General features: G+C 42.7%; 1 protein-coding gene across 1 annotated transcript in view; it reads right to left on the reverse strand.

The window, feature by feature from the left end:
- Positions 1-492: 492 nt before the first annotated feature.
- LOC147666018 (ciliary microtubule associated protein 1A-like) overlaps positions 493-15,621 on the reverse strand; it is a 29,488-nt gene continuing 14,359 nt past the window's right edge. The window contains exons 5-6 of the mRNA XM_086949319.1: positions 5,428-5,568; positions 493-3,854 (exon numbers count right to left, since the gene is read on the reverse strand). Coding sequence (XP_086805445.1) covers positions 3,717-3,854; positions 5,428-5,568 — 279 coding nt within the window. The 3' untranslated portion in view covers positions 493-3,716. The remainder of the gene's footprint in view (positions 3,855-5,427; positions 5,569-15,621) is intronic.

Below are 15,621 nucleotides of genomic sequence, written 5' to 3' on the forward strand. Positions count from 1 at the left end.
TCGCTAGGGTAAGAGGCTATACTAACAACTCCCCAATTAGTGATACAAAGACGCTACTTTTGTAGACCAAGATCACCCTAGACTTCACTTTAGCAGCAAAGGGCAGTGTCTGTGCCATTATCTGTGTAAAAAGTTGTGCTTATATTCCCAACACTCTATTGGCGATGGAGGAACAGATAAATAATACATGTGCAAGTATTAAGGACTTAATGCTGTTAATGATGCATTTAAATGGTGTGACTCTCGGTTTGGGCTGGAAAACATATTTAGAGGTTCAGGAATTAAAATATTAAAAGTTGTGTTGACCACTGCTGTGGTAATTACCGATTGTGGTGAATGCTGCACAATATGTGTTTGCGCAGGAATCGTGAACATCTGGGGCATTATACTCGGTAAAGCACCTTTTTCCATACAAATTTGCAGTCTCATCACACCACAAATGCAGAACAGGATAAAACAGGATGACAAATAGGAGGCATTCAGAGGCAGAGCTACAAATGTGGACAATTTATTCGAATGGCATATCATTGATTTTATGACGCATTCACAGAGATAAACAGAACTGCGTGGCTGAGTGTTAATGCAAGCATGTAAATATTAGCACGCTACAACACATAAGAAAGTGGTCACAAACTGAGATTACATTATTTATATTGGCACAAAATGAGCTGGCAATACATGGTAATGCATTACAACGCATCAGGATATTGCCCATACGACAACTGAGCCATCTTCGTCAGTATCCTTTGAGGGCGCACTGTCCGTCTAGGAATAGAGGTACACTTTGATTGTATTCACAGCAAAATATTACCCTGTTAATAAACACCTGAGGTAAGAGTATGGCTGGTTAATCATTTATAAGGGTAGATCTATCCATGGCACAGTAAAATAAGTGAATCTTCTGCACATACGGCTCAAAGTAATCAAAATGCTGAATTCCAGATGTGTCCTCTTTGCTGATGCACAGACACAATTGTTTGCTGTCAGCGAACGTGCAAGTTAATAATTACAAAGGTGTGATTTGCGAATAAAACCTCAGCTTGTGCAATACTGAAGAGTTCAGTGTTTCGGTCAGAGGATGAATCTGCGTGAATCAAGTTTTTATCTTTGATTTACGATAATGTGGATAATCAATACCTCAGTGTTATTTTAATGGTTGTGTTTCTTTTCATAGGGTGTTAGTATATTTGATCTTTGCTATTGCACTTGCATAACTAAACGAGTCACTATGGTACCTAGAAGCCATCTGCAAGCTAGGGAAGGGTGTATGTGGGCCAGATTTGGACAAGTTGGAACTGGAATAGACTTCCCTGATTTCACATGAAAGGATTACCATGACTGACACATAAAAACGTTTGCATTACTAGTTGTTCACCTACAGGTTTCATGATTCGTCAAACTGCTTTTTAAAAAAGATCATATGTTCTTCTTCCTGGATTGCATGATTCTGGGATCTATCTTTTACAAAGGGATCAGAAAAACCTATCTGTCTCTTTATGTCTGTACAAGAACCTGGGGCTCTGTTGGCCATACAGACGACAGTGATTGTGTTCTTTAATGTCAACACAGCATAGTCACTTAAGAGGGGACAAGGAGAGGACAAAGAGCTGGAGAAAAGGGCTGCATCAGAGATGGAGACGGATAAAATAAAGAGGAATAGAAAGCATCAGAGAAAGGTAAACAAATACAGAGAGGGATATATAAGAAACATGGCAGAGTAAAAGGTTGACGAATGAAGAATGAAGAGTTCAAGACAGAAATGTAAGGAGAGGGGAATGTATGCAGGGCACTGAGAAAGAGATGGAAAGAGGGTGACAGCGACAACAGAATTGGCAGGCTGACTTGAAGTGAAGGAAACTGACTAAAAAGAGCTTTTTGTTATCTTATCATGTATGTACATTTACTATGCTTAAGGATTTGTATGTCGTTGCCATATAGCGCTCTGATACCTGGATGGGTCACGTTTAAGCTTTTCATATAAAATAAAAATAAGAACTGGGAGCTGCTTGAGGATACATGAGCTCCAAGTAAAAAAAAAGAAAGTGAAATATGTGGGGAAAAATATGAAAACACACAGAAACCTAAGAAGGGAAGAGAGCAGACAGGAGACAGAAATGACAGCCAAAGGTTCAGAAACGGCTGTTAAGGATCATTGGATGAATGCACTATAGTCATCTATATTTGATATCACAGGTTATATCCTAGGGTGTTCCCCAGTCTTTTCCCTTTCTGAGTATGGTAAAGAATACTGTTTAGTTGGATATACCCCATGGAATAATGATAAGCATTACAAATACAGGTTATATTGGCTTACGATGAAATCATTGCTTTGAAGTAATTTGAAGAGAAGCGAAGATAGCAAGATCGAAAGATGATGCATCGCAAACACTCTACTACAATGACCAGAGTCCTTAGGGGCAACTTCCGCCGGTGTGTGAGTAGTGTGCGACCCCACCCCCTTTTTGTAACTTAAAGCTCCCTTGAGCAGCGGGCTGACGAGCCTGGGATCCCGCACCTACGCGCCGGAGTGGTACTATACCTGGCAGATATTGGCAGCCATCCGCGACCCCAGAACACTGCCTATCCCTGCTGACGAGGGTTGAAAACCCGAAACACGTGTCCAGGGATGGCGAAGACAGCGAAGATAGCAAGATCGAAAGATGATGCATCGCAAACACTCTACTACAATGACCAGGGTCCTTAGGGGCAACTTCCGCCGGTGTGTGAGTAGTGTGCGACCCCACCCCCTTTTTGAAGAGTTTAAACCTCAAGATGTCAGTTTACTCCTGTGACCCTCCAAAATATTCATCCACACAAATGCGTCTCATAGAACGTTCAAGTTGGGCCGTCACTTTAATGTCAGATAAATGCTTAATGACATTCTGACTGGTTGAGAAGGGCTTTGTAAAACTGATCCGAAGCAGTGCTTAATCTGAGCTGGTGGTTGCCGGTGGGAGCCATTGGCACTCATTTTTAGGGACTGGCACTTATCTTTTTGCATTAAGCATTTGCCAAGAGCAAGACAGGGACAACATAAACAAAGCCAAAAAAATGGAGAGAAGAGAAAGACGAAAAGGGAGAAAGCAGGAATCTTCAAGAGGGTGATAATGGGGCAGGGAGTGTCTGGAAGTGGATTAAAGAGGCAGGAGGTGGTGTTGCGCATGGTGACATTTAACCGCACCGTCTGGAGCCTTCTGAGCAGAGCTTTGGGCACCTTTTACAAATGAAGCACGGATCACAAGCAAGGGTCAGATACACTGAGCAAAGGAGGGTTAAGGGTCTTGTAGACCTTCTTGATCTGGATCACCCTGATCTGCAGGCTGTCCTTCCGCTCACACTCTCCCACCCTTTGGGGCAGATGTTTCAGTCCTCACATGGGCGTGATCCTCATTGCTGCTGAGCACAAACTCTTCAAGTGCTTGCTGATTTCAGTGAACAACATGGCCGCTCTAGGTCTTCTGCAACAGAAGAAACTGAAGTAGGAGATTGAAAAGGGTGCGGAGCTAGAAGAGCCTGAAAGTAGAGAGAAGGAAACAAGGCAGGGATATGGGCAGCTTCCCTCATCACAAGTAAGACTGTCAAAAACCAGAGACAAACAGACACACGCTGCAAAAACATGGGAAGAAATGAGCATTTAAAATAAAAAGATCCTCTTAGCTGTATCTAGATCTATAGCTACAATTCCCCCTTCTGTTTCTGTCCCATTAATGCCTCATCTAAAGGCAGCGCTCGTCCACTCGTGGAAGCTTCGGTGCTTGGTCCACCAGGTCACTGTCCACGATGAGCGGCGCGGAGAACTCTGAGTGACGGATGCCGAAAGAATAGTTGGGAGGCTGCAACCGGTTGAGGACGACCTGTAATGAGAAAAATATATATAACATGGGCAGCGATCTTTCCAACCACCAGACTACTATGGGGACTTGGGCCAATTTAGCACATGAATTTGGAGCCACCACCAGGGGGGATGTTATGCCAAAGGCAGAGCAAATGATAAGCTTCCCCTTCTCTGTGGGTGCTAGAACTAGGAAAGACAGAAATGCATCACTTTTCTAGTATTTTGTTCTTTATTTCCTTAAGAAAATGTGTAGGATGAACACTATCTTTTGAATGAAATTTGAAGTTATCTGACTCTCTCATAGCATTGAATTACACAATATATATTTCCTAATAAACTTTAATTTTCAGTATTCGATCTGGCTACCATATGTTCTTTCCCTCTTGATAAGAATGGTGATGATGATGATAATAATAAAACAATAAAAAGGAAAAATAATAAGAAGGGCAAAAATAACAACAGGCACTTTAAGCAGACACTGGAGTGAAGGGGTGTCTGGTAACAGGCAGATAGCCTACAACAAGTTGGAATGCCTGAAAAACCCACTTTGCCAGGTCGTACTACCGCTGTGAATGATTTTTTGTAGATCACAAACCTCTATTGTCTTTTAGCAAGTATTATGACACATTTCTACTGGCACCCACCACTTTACTGACCTGAGAAGATCTGCGGGCTGACTCGGACTTGCCAAGACTGCAGCCTGCCACCCGCATGGTGAACCTCCCACCTAAGTGCGCCTAATGTGATGTACATTTACTTCTGGGGAAGCTAGCTGATGGTTAGCCCATGGCAGTGCCAGTGCTAGGAAACATCTGTCAGAAAACAAACTTGGAAATTAGAAGCAGGATAACCCTTCCCCTCTTTGGAGAGAGTAGGGGCTACCGGGCTCTGCACCTTCTGTCCCCTGTCAATAGAACTGGTGCAGCCCAGAGGGAACACAGGGACCCGCCATTGTCTCCAATAAAAGAATGTGTATCGTGACACCCTTGCAGAAAGTCAATATGATCTAGATTTCTTACATCAGCATATATGGAAAAATATTAAAAAAAGTAGATTTTCCAAAATTGAAATCATGTTTTGACCAATACTTTTAATCTATCTAAGCATGAATACCCCCCTTTTTTAACTACATGCTTTTGAGCTCGCTAGGACATTGTCCAGTAGAATCTGTGGGTGGCTGACATACATATTAATAATATCACAAGTTCAATTCCTGCAACGGTTTGTCCCCATACTGGAACATGTACTCATGTTTTTCCCATTTACATTTTCTGCAGTATTCATAGATGGTACCACCTAACAAGGTTAAGTTATTCCGAAAAGTGTTAATGACAATGAAACATCCTAATAACCGTAGATGACCTCACTGGAAATTGGTCAGTATTTTACTGCTATGAAGATTGAAAATGGAATAAAATAATCAAGGACTACTTCTACCACAATGCTGTGTCATCTCAATAAAGGCATCTTACTGATGGCACACACCTGTTTAAAGGTTTCTGCTGATGTGTTTGTGTGCCACCACAATCTGTGTTCATGTCTTTGCCACTTGTATTCCCTTTCTCTATTCAACATCCAACATGGTTGCTTACCTTCTCAGGAGCATATGCTCCTGGTCCTGGTTTGGTGGTGTGGTCGCTAGGAAGCATGTTGCGTGCTGTCATGCTGTAATGTGGTGGTCTAGTTTTATAAGTACTTGGGTCCGTAATACGGTAGGTCCCAGGACCTGGGGTCTATAAATAAAAAATATTACAGTTTAGAGTAAGGCATTGTCAGCCTAGTGCAAAACCATTGAAGTAATTTGATAGCAATGTAACAGCAATAACACAAAACAAACTTGCCCATGCAGTAAGGTTGGGGAATTGTGCCACACAACGCCATGCAAGGTGATGAACTCCAAGATAGTGTGGCGCCTGTCAAAGAATGCAATTCAAAAGATTGCCTGGGACAGTGCGAGCAGTATTACTACATTACAACATGTGGACAACGTTGAACCTCTTTATTCTGCCCAATTCCACACTGTTGAAAGCAAAGCTCTGGTTCACTGTTCTTGCCCTTAAGTGAATGCTACTGCTGTGGATCTGTGCACCAACTCTTGCTTCCTCCTTTGTAGAATCAGAGACCGAAATAGAAGCAAGGTACATTGGGAGTCCTACAGTCTCTAAATTTTGAATGAATACGTTTTCCCTGAAATTCTTCAGACACACATATTGCTTCTATAGTATTGTAGGGAAATAACAGAACGTTAGGGAATAACCTGAAGGTTCTTGGCAGAGGCGACGTGTCGTATAATTCAGTCTGGGCTTACAGAACCCAATGTGGTGTGAATATTAGGCTACATTATTTATCTATTGCCTTCTGTTATTTCACTACGATACTATAGGAGCAATAAGAGTGTTTGAGAAATTTCTGGGAGAACTGATTCACCTTACACTTAGACTTAAATGTGATACTGCTGCAAAGAAATACAGAAAGCCTGATGAAGTCCTCTCAGAGAACGAAACGCGTTGGCTGAGCTGTTTCATTGATGTATTGAAGATTAATAAAGTGAACTGCTTTTGAGACTTCACACAATGACTCTCATGTTATTTTGGTACTGGAGAAGAGTTTATTGGGGTTGACACCATTAAACTATGTATTTATCGTGAAAGGGGGAAAGAAAAACAGAGAAAAAGCTTTATAATTCAGCTTTATAATTCTTGAGGCACTCCCTTTTGTGTTTTTTCTGTTTAAATTGGTCTATGGTTTTAGAGTAGTTTGACCATTAGATGTGTGGTTCCGTGGTTCGCGAACTGGGTTCGATGGTTCCGAACCCGTTCACTAAAGATTGTCGGAAATGGACGATTGTGGTGTCAGCAGACCGCAAATGGCGAGTGTAGCGTGTCTGAGTGTTTTCGTATGAATCGATATAGGAGAACACTCTGTATTCAAGGATTTAGTTTGAACTTTCGGGTTCCATTTTGTATATGGCAGCCATTTTCTGTGGTTGCCCTAACATAGGCCCGATGACTGTGGCCGAACGAGTCCTTGAGACACGTATGCGTTAGCTGACTTCTGAGTGACCTGGCCGAACTGACTCCTTGCCCGAGGCCGACCTCGCTGAGCCAGTTCCTTGTTCAGCAGCTGGTCTGATAAAGATCAAAGAGCAGGACATGCCCGAGTTTATGGTACACTGCTCCCACCTTTCTATCTCCTTTCCAATCTGTTTCTGCCTTTCCTTTACGACATAATCATTGATTTGGGTTGAAGGCTTTATGATGGGTTTGTCCGGCCTGATCGAACAGGAAACTAGGAATGTGCGTGGTCACTTCTGGTGGGCTGGACAACGGAAAATGGGATTGTCTGAGATTGCCGTCATACGCTACTTTCAAAATGTTACACTGTCATTGGTCAGTTTGTATGCACCGAATGCTAATTTGAAATGTTGTCGGAGGCTTGATTTTTGGCATAAAAGACCATGCTCCGCTTATTGAATTTGTGCAGTCTCTGACGAACCACCCATGTGTGCTTCGTAGATCTCTGTTCCTGGTTGCAGCCAATAAACTTTGGTCTTTGACGTCATCAAGAAGTATCCCGTGTCTCTGTTTGCCAAGACAGGGGAACTCGAAGGTTTCAGGCGTTCTCCCTGATGCCGCTGGGTTCTAAAAACCCGGTCCTTCAGTTGGCGCCCAACATGGGGCGACTTCAGCGGTACCGGTCCAAGCCAGAGGTTCGTGAGAAGCTTCGTGTGAAAATTCTGGAGGAAGGCCAGCCACTTCATCGACCCCTGTATGTCGTCGTGGTCCGAAAGTCTTTGCTGCGAGGTTACCCGCTCTCCGACGGCTACGAAGGACTGCTGCCTTGACTGTCGCCCTGTTTTGGAGACTTAGACGTTTGTAGAGCGAGGCGATTGACGGGTCTTTTGGTGACGCCATCGACATTTCAGTTAAGCATATGCGGAGCGTCTCCTAGTCCTTAGTTTGTTTGGTATCCTTTAGTAGATCGCTTTGATTTGGTACCTGCAGGCCCCAAAGCCAAGGGATTCGTGTATTCACGAGCCTATCGTTTCAAGATTTCCCTTGTTGTTTGAAGCTAGACTAGTGACCAAGATGCCTGGTTTTAGCAGTTTTAGACACTTGTTTAGTTGTGGTATATCGAGGGATTCCCGGTTAGAGGATTCGTGTCCGGTTCCTCCGATCGGATCATACGATTTGTATGTGAAACACGGTGTGGGCCCTATTAGTTATAACGAGATTTGGGTAAAATATACGAAGAATGACGGTGTCCTACAGTAGCCCCGTTATGGTAGTTTCGAAACTGAAATTCTAGATAACCTTGAGGTGAAGTTGTTCAAGAAGAAAGCCCGGCCGGCGATGTTTGACTCTTTTCGCATATTGTGCAAAGAAGCCAAACAGAAAGAAATGAAATTAGCGAAAAAGAATAGGCGAGAACGAGGTAACAAGATCTGCGGTCCGAGTGCGAGGCAAACGAAACTGGATCCACGGAGTCAATACCAAAAGGGCACCTCTGCCCTTGCCATACGATAAGTGGGTCCAGGAGGGACTTGCAGACTCTGAAACGGAAGTTGCCCCACGGTTCATACCGTTCAGCGATGCTCGACTGATTGGAAAAAACTCAGAGAAAGAGAGTGATGATATTCTACAAGAATCAGTACCTCCTGCAGATCGATTGGACACTACAGAGCATCACCTTTTGTTCGCCGATCAAGAATTAGCTGGAAAGAGTCGCTATAATCTGAGACCGAGAGTTACGGACAAATAAATAAAGACTAATAAGTTTGATGATTTTTTCTGTTTGCCGGTTAACTCTCCACCAAGGATCTACTCATTTTTGTTTTTCTTGAACCGCCATCGGGTTTTTGCTGCTAGGGTCGCGGTTGCCATCAGTCTTTGGAGTGCAAGCCTGAGACACTAGGTCGAGGGTTCTGTAGGCCCAAGGCAGCCTTCCTGGGTTAGCAGAGGCATTCCGGAGCAGAATCAACCTACCACCGCGGGCAGCACATTTAGTTTAGGATGGATTTCTTTGAGTTGGAGAGACCTGTACAGACATTGACTTTTAGAAAACGAATATGTAAAATAATGTCGAAGAAAAGTTTTTTGATACCATGTTTATTCTTACTATTGAGCTTTATGATATTTATAGCTGGTTATGTAACATTTTCTTTTAAAATGACGTTTAATCCCACTGTGCAACCTACACCTTCACCTACTATTTCTTCTCATTCTTTCCATCCTTTGCCTGAGCATGAGGTAGTTAGGCAATTGGAATTTGCTAACAATTCCTTCATCCAACTTTTGCACCAACACCAGTTAGTGATGAATACGACAAACTGTTGGATTTGTGGTTTGATGCCTCATACAACAGATAAGGGTATTCCTTATTTAGTTTTGCCCTTTAGCTTTAATGCTTCGATTTGGGCTTACAGAACGATGTTTATCTATGCCCATAGTGTCTACCCCCTACGTTCACCGAAAGACAATCCGAAGAATAGTGCTTTAGCTAGAGGCATAGTCGACATGGTTAAAGGGACTAATGCAGTTGAGACTATTCCGAAAGATGAGAGCCAACCATATAGTGGTTGGTACGTTACTGGATATGGAGTTAGTCTGAGTGTTAACTAGCGAGCGAAAAGTTCTCCACCGATTTGGATAGTGCCCCATTTTTTTTTTTTTATTTTTTTTTTTTAAATATATTTTTATTGCAGGAATCAGTACAACAATACAGTAACGACCAGCATCATATTATAGCCAACTTTTACAAGAGATAGCCCACCGACCCCCTTCCATAGCATTGCTATACAGCCAAGCAGCCCATATCCCTGGGGTTGGGCGGCGAATGTAGCTGGGGTCAGTAGGATGCTGGAGCTGGTCCGGATAACACACTGTCCGTCATCTGCTTTTCTAAACAAACCCCAACCCCCAAAAAGATACCCCCCCCCTCAAACTTCACCATCTAGATCCCATCCAAACTTCTACGGTTGGATAGTGCCCCATCAGGGCCACTATTGTCTGCAGGGCAATGGCAAGAATCCGAAGGCTCAGTTAGGGAAGAGTGTTTGCGCTGAGACTTATGTATTTGCGTCTCAGTCTTCCCCAGCATTCCTAGCTGCTAAGGGTACCTACTTTGTTTGCTATGACAAAGCGTATACATGGTTGCCCCCGACTTCTCGGGCACATGTTTTGTTTCCTTTCTTTTACCTCCCACTTTTACAGCTGCGGCAGATTACCATAAGACGAGAGTTGCTAGAGGTGTCTTTAGTCAAGAAGACACTACAGGACAAGAACTGGGAGATTTCTTTAAGGGTTTTCTGCCGTTCTGGGGACCTATGGCTAACAGTAGGAATATTCGCCAGTTGACGAGAGTGGTTGAGTCCACCATAGTCGAAACTGCCGGTGCCCTTGGTAACCTGACTGCTGAGCTCCAGTTGGATAGACTTATGACACTTCAAAATAGAGTTGCCCTTGATGTTATTCTAGCAGATCGAGGTGGAGTTTGTAAGTTGATTCAATCAAGCTGCTGCGTTTTCATTCCAGACAACGCTCCATCAGTTTTCCAGGCCATTTCCAAGTTACATAAGATCTCCGATTCTGTCCATTTGGACAAAGGACATTGGTCGTTGATGGGATGGTTATGGGGATTGATATCCACTTGGGGTTGGAAGATTTTGATGGTCATTGGGATGGTCTTAGCAATCCTTTTTATGTTCTGTCTCTGCGTACAGTGTGCTCCTGCTTTTTGTGGCCTCTGTGCTACTTTGTGTATAAGGAGACCTGTCCAGAGAGAGGTACTAAGTAATAGGATGATGCTACAGCAACATATCGACGATCTGATGAATATAGATCCGGATTCAGATTAACATGGGTTTGGGTCTGTTGCCTATGTAAGGGCAAAAGGAGGGTCTGTGGCTCCGTGGTTCGCGAACTGGGTTCGATGGTTCCGAACCCGTTCACTAAAGATTGTCGGAAATGGACGATTTTGGTGTCAGCAGACCGCAAATGGCGAGTGTAGCGTGTCTGAGTGTTTTCGTATGAATCGATATAGGAGAACACTCTGTATTCAAGGATTTAGTTTGAACTTTCGGGTTCCATTTTGTATACGGCAGCCATTTTGTGTGGTTGCCCTAACATAGGCCCGATGACTGTGGCCCAACGAGTCCTTGAGACACGTATGCGTTAGCTGACTTCTGAGTGACTTGGCCGAACTGACTCCTTGCCCGAGGCCGACCTCGCTCAGCCAGTTCCTTGTTCAGCAGCTGGTCTGATAAAGATCAAAGAGCAGGACATGCCCGAGTTTATGGTACACTGCTCCCACCTTTCTATCTCCTTTCCAATCTGTTTCTGCCTTTCCTTTACGACATAATGATTGATTTGGGTTGAAGGCTTTATGATGGGTTTGTCCGGCCTGATCGAACAGGAAACTAGGAATGTGCGTGGTCACTTCTGGTGGGCTAGACAACGGAAAATGGGATTGTCTGAGATTGCCGTCATACGCTACTTTCAAAATGTTACACTGTCATTGGTCAGTTTGTATGCACCGAATGCTAATTTGAAATGTTGACGGAGGCTTGATTTTTGGCATAAAAGACCATGCCCCGCTTATTGAATTTGTGCAGTCTCTGACGAACCACCCGTGTGTGCTTCGTAGATCTCTGTTCCTGGTTGCAGCCAATAAACTTTGGTCTTTGACGTCATCAAGAAGTATCCCGTGTCTCTGTTTGCCAAGACAGGGGAACTCGAAGGTTTCAGGCGTTCTCCCTGACGCCGCTGGGTTCTAAAAACCCGGTCCTTCAGTGGGTGAGTGCCTTCTAACATAGAAACAGGAAGGGTATGCAGTTCCTAGGTGGGTCACCCTAAGGGTGAGTACAGGGAGTTAGAAAGTATTCAATTCCCTTTAGGACAAGGTGTCCTTCGGGGAAAGAAATGGAAGAGGAGGAGGGGGAATTCCTCCTTTCGGAACTAGTGCCCTCACACACCCAGCCAGCTAGGTGTCATGCTTCATCGTCAGGAATGTTCCTCGTCGGGCCGGGCTGCAATACCCGACGGGCACCCAATGATGGGGCTCTTTGGTGGAGATCTTTTGTTCCTTGCCGTTTGGTGAGGTGTGGGTGAGGGGCCTAGGCGAGTGTAGATGTATTGGAGGGAAGGTGCAATTTAAAACAGGTTATGCAGTCCAAAGTGATACTTTAATAGAATGGCTCCTACCTGAATAAAATAAAACTAGAGTGGCAACTTCTATCCTAAATTTATTAGTTAAAGATTATAGCGCTCTACTCTACAACGGTCAATATTTTTCTTGCCACAGCATCTATGAGATCAGACGGCAATTCATCAGGACCGATGTGCAAACTATCTACACCTTGTGGTTGGTGACTATCAGATTCCACCTACCATGTTTGTTTTTTAGGAAAAGTACCTAAACACAGTTGAGGGTAATCCTATAGAACCTCTGTTTATGCCTCATCAGTACCAGCGGGGCTATGACACATCGAGGATAATTATCCTGTAGTTCAGGGTTACTGTGCTGGATCACCTACCCCTGCCGCCAGTACGGGAAGGCCTTCTAATATAACCATACAAGACTAGCACTTGTGCGCCCCCGTTTGTAGCCATAACTACTTTTGCTCTGGGATTATTTGAACTCTTCATACAGTTTCTAAGTGAATCCTTACTACAGTGATGTTTTGCATTGCTGTTTTATCCAGCTTTCTAGACCAAGGGATTGACCTCTGCAGCAATGTAGGAAGAATGCAAAGAACAAAGAAAGTATGAGCGCCCGTAAAGACAGAATTCCTACTCAAGTTCAGCTAGTAGACACTCTGCTTGTTTAGAACAAGTTGCCACAAGGGAAGATGATACTACTCCATTTCGATTCATTTACAAGAAATTAGTTTTGAAAAATGCTGCTCAGTGAAACCATGTACCAGGAACTTATTCATTTTCAAAAGTGACTCCAGATCTCATCAGTGAACCATTATCGCCAAAGAGGCCATCATCTTGCCATTAGTCTACTCATCTGGCTCTTAGCGTTTACAAAATGAGCTGGCAGGAACCCTTGAATAGGCTCTTCCGGAATATAACATTCGGAACAGTGAGAGGATTGCAGTCTTCCCCAGTCTCAGGAGATACAAGAAGTTTTGATTCCCTCTCCCTAGCAAGCCTTGTCACCAGAGTAAAAGCTCAGTCCACTTGCCTTAAGTACCTTGTAATGCGATTAGTGTGAAACAAGTTAGCTCCAGACATGTATCCTTGTTGGGCCTGTTGCTTTTTCTATTGTTCGAAGGGGTGAGTAGATAGTGACTTGTCTGCAAGGCACATTACCACCAATTCCTGTTCCCTACAGAAAAAGCCTGAGTTGTCGGCAAGCATACTCTGTGATAATGTAGTACCTTGCTCTAGAACCAGCTCCGTACACGGTACAGCTGCACTTGAGTATGGTGTGTGCCACACATGACACTCGGTAGTCGAAAATGTAGGTACATTCAGGAAAAGACATTGGCATTGACTCCAGTGCAATATATGCCAGCAACAGAAATCCTGTTTACATGATTTAGAGGATAAGAGCAGGTTGGGAGGAGGGAATCCGTGTCTGCTACTGCTTTGCTTAACCTGAGGAACATGGAGCAAAACTTTATGCTCCATGCATTTCCCCGTGCTTGCTGGGATATTCTAACTTACATGATTTTCGACCCAAAAGTGAGCAGCTTAACCTCTTCGCCGCTAATGACAAGGGTAACTCGTCATGGAGTTTCCATTGATTTCAATGGAAATTACATTGAAGAGCCAGAAGCAGCATAGCATCCAAGTGGATAAAGAAACAGCACAGCAGCACCTTTTTACAGAAACGGTGTGTTAAATTATTTACACATATGATGTGTACACATACATGAGTTCTTTGAGAAAGCAGCATGTACGCTTGGCATACCCATGACGTAGTAAGGCACAACAATATCTAAGACAACAATGTATTTGCCTTTGGCTGTCAAAGGATAGGACCTTGCTAAGCATCTAGTGGCAGTGCACTGAGTCGCTATCAGTTCAGTTCAAGAGCTTTATTCGGTTTGTGATGACAACCATATAAGCTAAAAATACATAATTACAGCCTCCGTGTCATTCTTGACATCGATAATACTTATCATGGGAAACTATTATAAAATATGTGCAAAATTCGCAAAATGACAGTATTCAGAACTGTACAATTCTTATAATATATATATGTATGCACACAAGGTGCGCAAATTTCATAATAAAGTGGCTGGTACTTACAATATACAAAATCAACAATGATCACCCTGATATGTTTAAGCCTTGCCTAATATGTAGATTACACAATAAAACCTTCTTTAAATTGTGTACATATCATACAAAAATAATTATAGATGACAAGTACTAACATTATATATTATGTGCAAATTACGCTATAAGGTGTTGTATATAAAGTGACTAGTGCTTACAATATACTAGGTTACAGTTATTAACGTTGTATATTATGTGCAAATTACGCTATAAAGTGTTGCATACCAGCTGAAGGACAAGCTTTAAAAGGAAATAGATTTTCTAGCAGCAATGCATTTTAAAATATAAGATGCCACATAAAAGCAGACATTTGAACTTTCCAGTGTAAATACTAGCCTCACAGCATTTTTAGTGGGACAAACATGATATTTTAAAAACAAAGGTTTCAGATAGAATTTCCTTAAAAAGTAATAAAATTTAAAAAACATAAAAAAATGGCAGGAGCTTTGCTTAGACATATTGTCACATGGGCATAGAGAACTGGTACTTCTTTTCATAACCGGGAATGCCGCAAGGTGATGAACAATCCCTAGCCTTAAACGTGTCAAGACAAGACGGTGAGAGGTTTTTGTTACATCACCCAGGTATGCCTGAAAACCAGTTTTAAGGTTTAATTGCTGGTAGAATACAAGGGTCAGTTGTTGCCTAATTACTTTCCCTCGTATCTCTCTTTTATAGGCTAAGAATGTTTCTTTAAGCTTTTTTTGCGATTGAGGCTACGTATTCTGGTTCTATAAAAATGTTCCAATTAAATAGAAGACTAAACCAATGATGAATGAAACTCAGCCAGGGGATACGTAAACAATGGTCGAGACTCAGACAGTCTTTGATAATACATTGTGTGAATACAGTTTCCTCTTTTGCCCAAATAGAGCGCCATAATAAAAGAGGTCGTAATGCGGCTTAATCTGAGATATAGATAAGTCCCACTTCCAGGTGTATCCAATCTGTGGAAGCCGATGGTGGAACACTCAACAAGCGTTTAAGAAAGTTGTTTTCATCTTGTTGTAATGACTTTTCGAAGTGGTGGCCCCAAACTCCAGCACCGTAAACTGCAGAAGATACGCATCTAGCATTGTATATGGTCACCATATCTTTGACTCTTCGTGCTCCCACTTTTGCAGAAAATCTAAAAATTCTGTTAGTATTCCTGCTGATTTTATGACGAATATTATCATATTCGCATGACCATTTCCCATTTCCTGCAAATGTTACACCAAGATAACAAAATTATTTAACCAATTGCATTTTTGTTTTCTCCAGAAAAAAGCCTTGCTGAATTTAGGTGCTATATTTCCACATGTCATAACAAATGTCTTGGATTTATTAATTAGAAGTTTCCTGCCACTAATAAAAAGTATAAAATTGTTGATAAGACGCTGAAGGCCGATAGGGGTATGTGATAATAAAACCGCATCATCTGCATATAATAAAATTAAAACAGCCTGGCCATTGATCAGGGGGGCACCCGCAGGTATCTGTTTTAATGTTGCA

The sequence above is a fragment of the Lissotriton vulgaris genome, unplaced genomic scaffold, assembly GCF_964263255.1.
Source record: "Lissotriton vulgaris unplaced genomic scaffold, aLisVul1.2 SCAFFOLD_4571, whole genome shotgun sequence".
NCBI lineage: Eukaryota > Metazoa > Chordata > Amphibia > Caudata > Salamandridae > Lissotriton > Lissotriton vulgaris.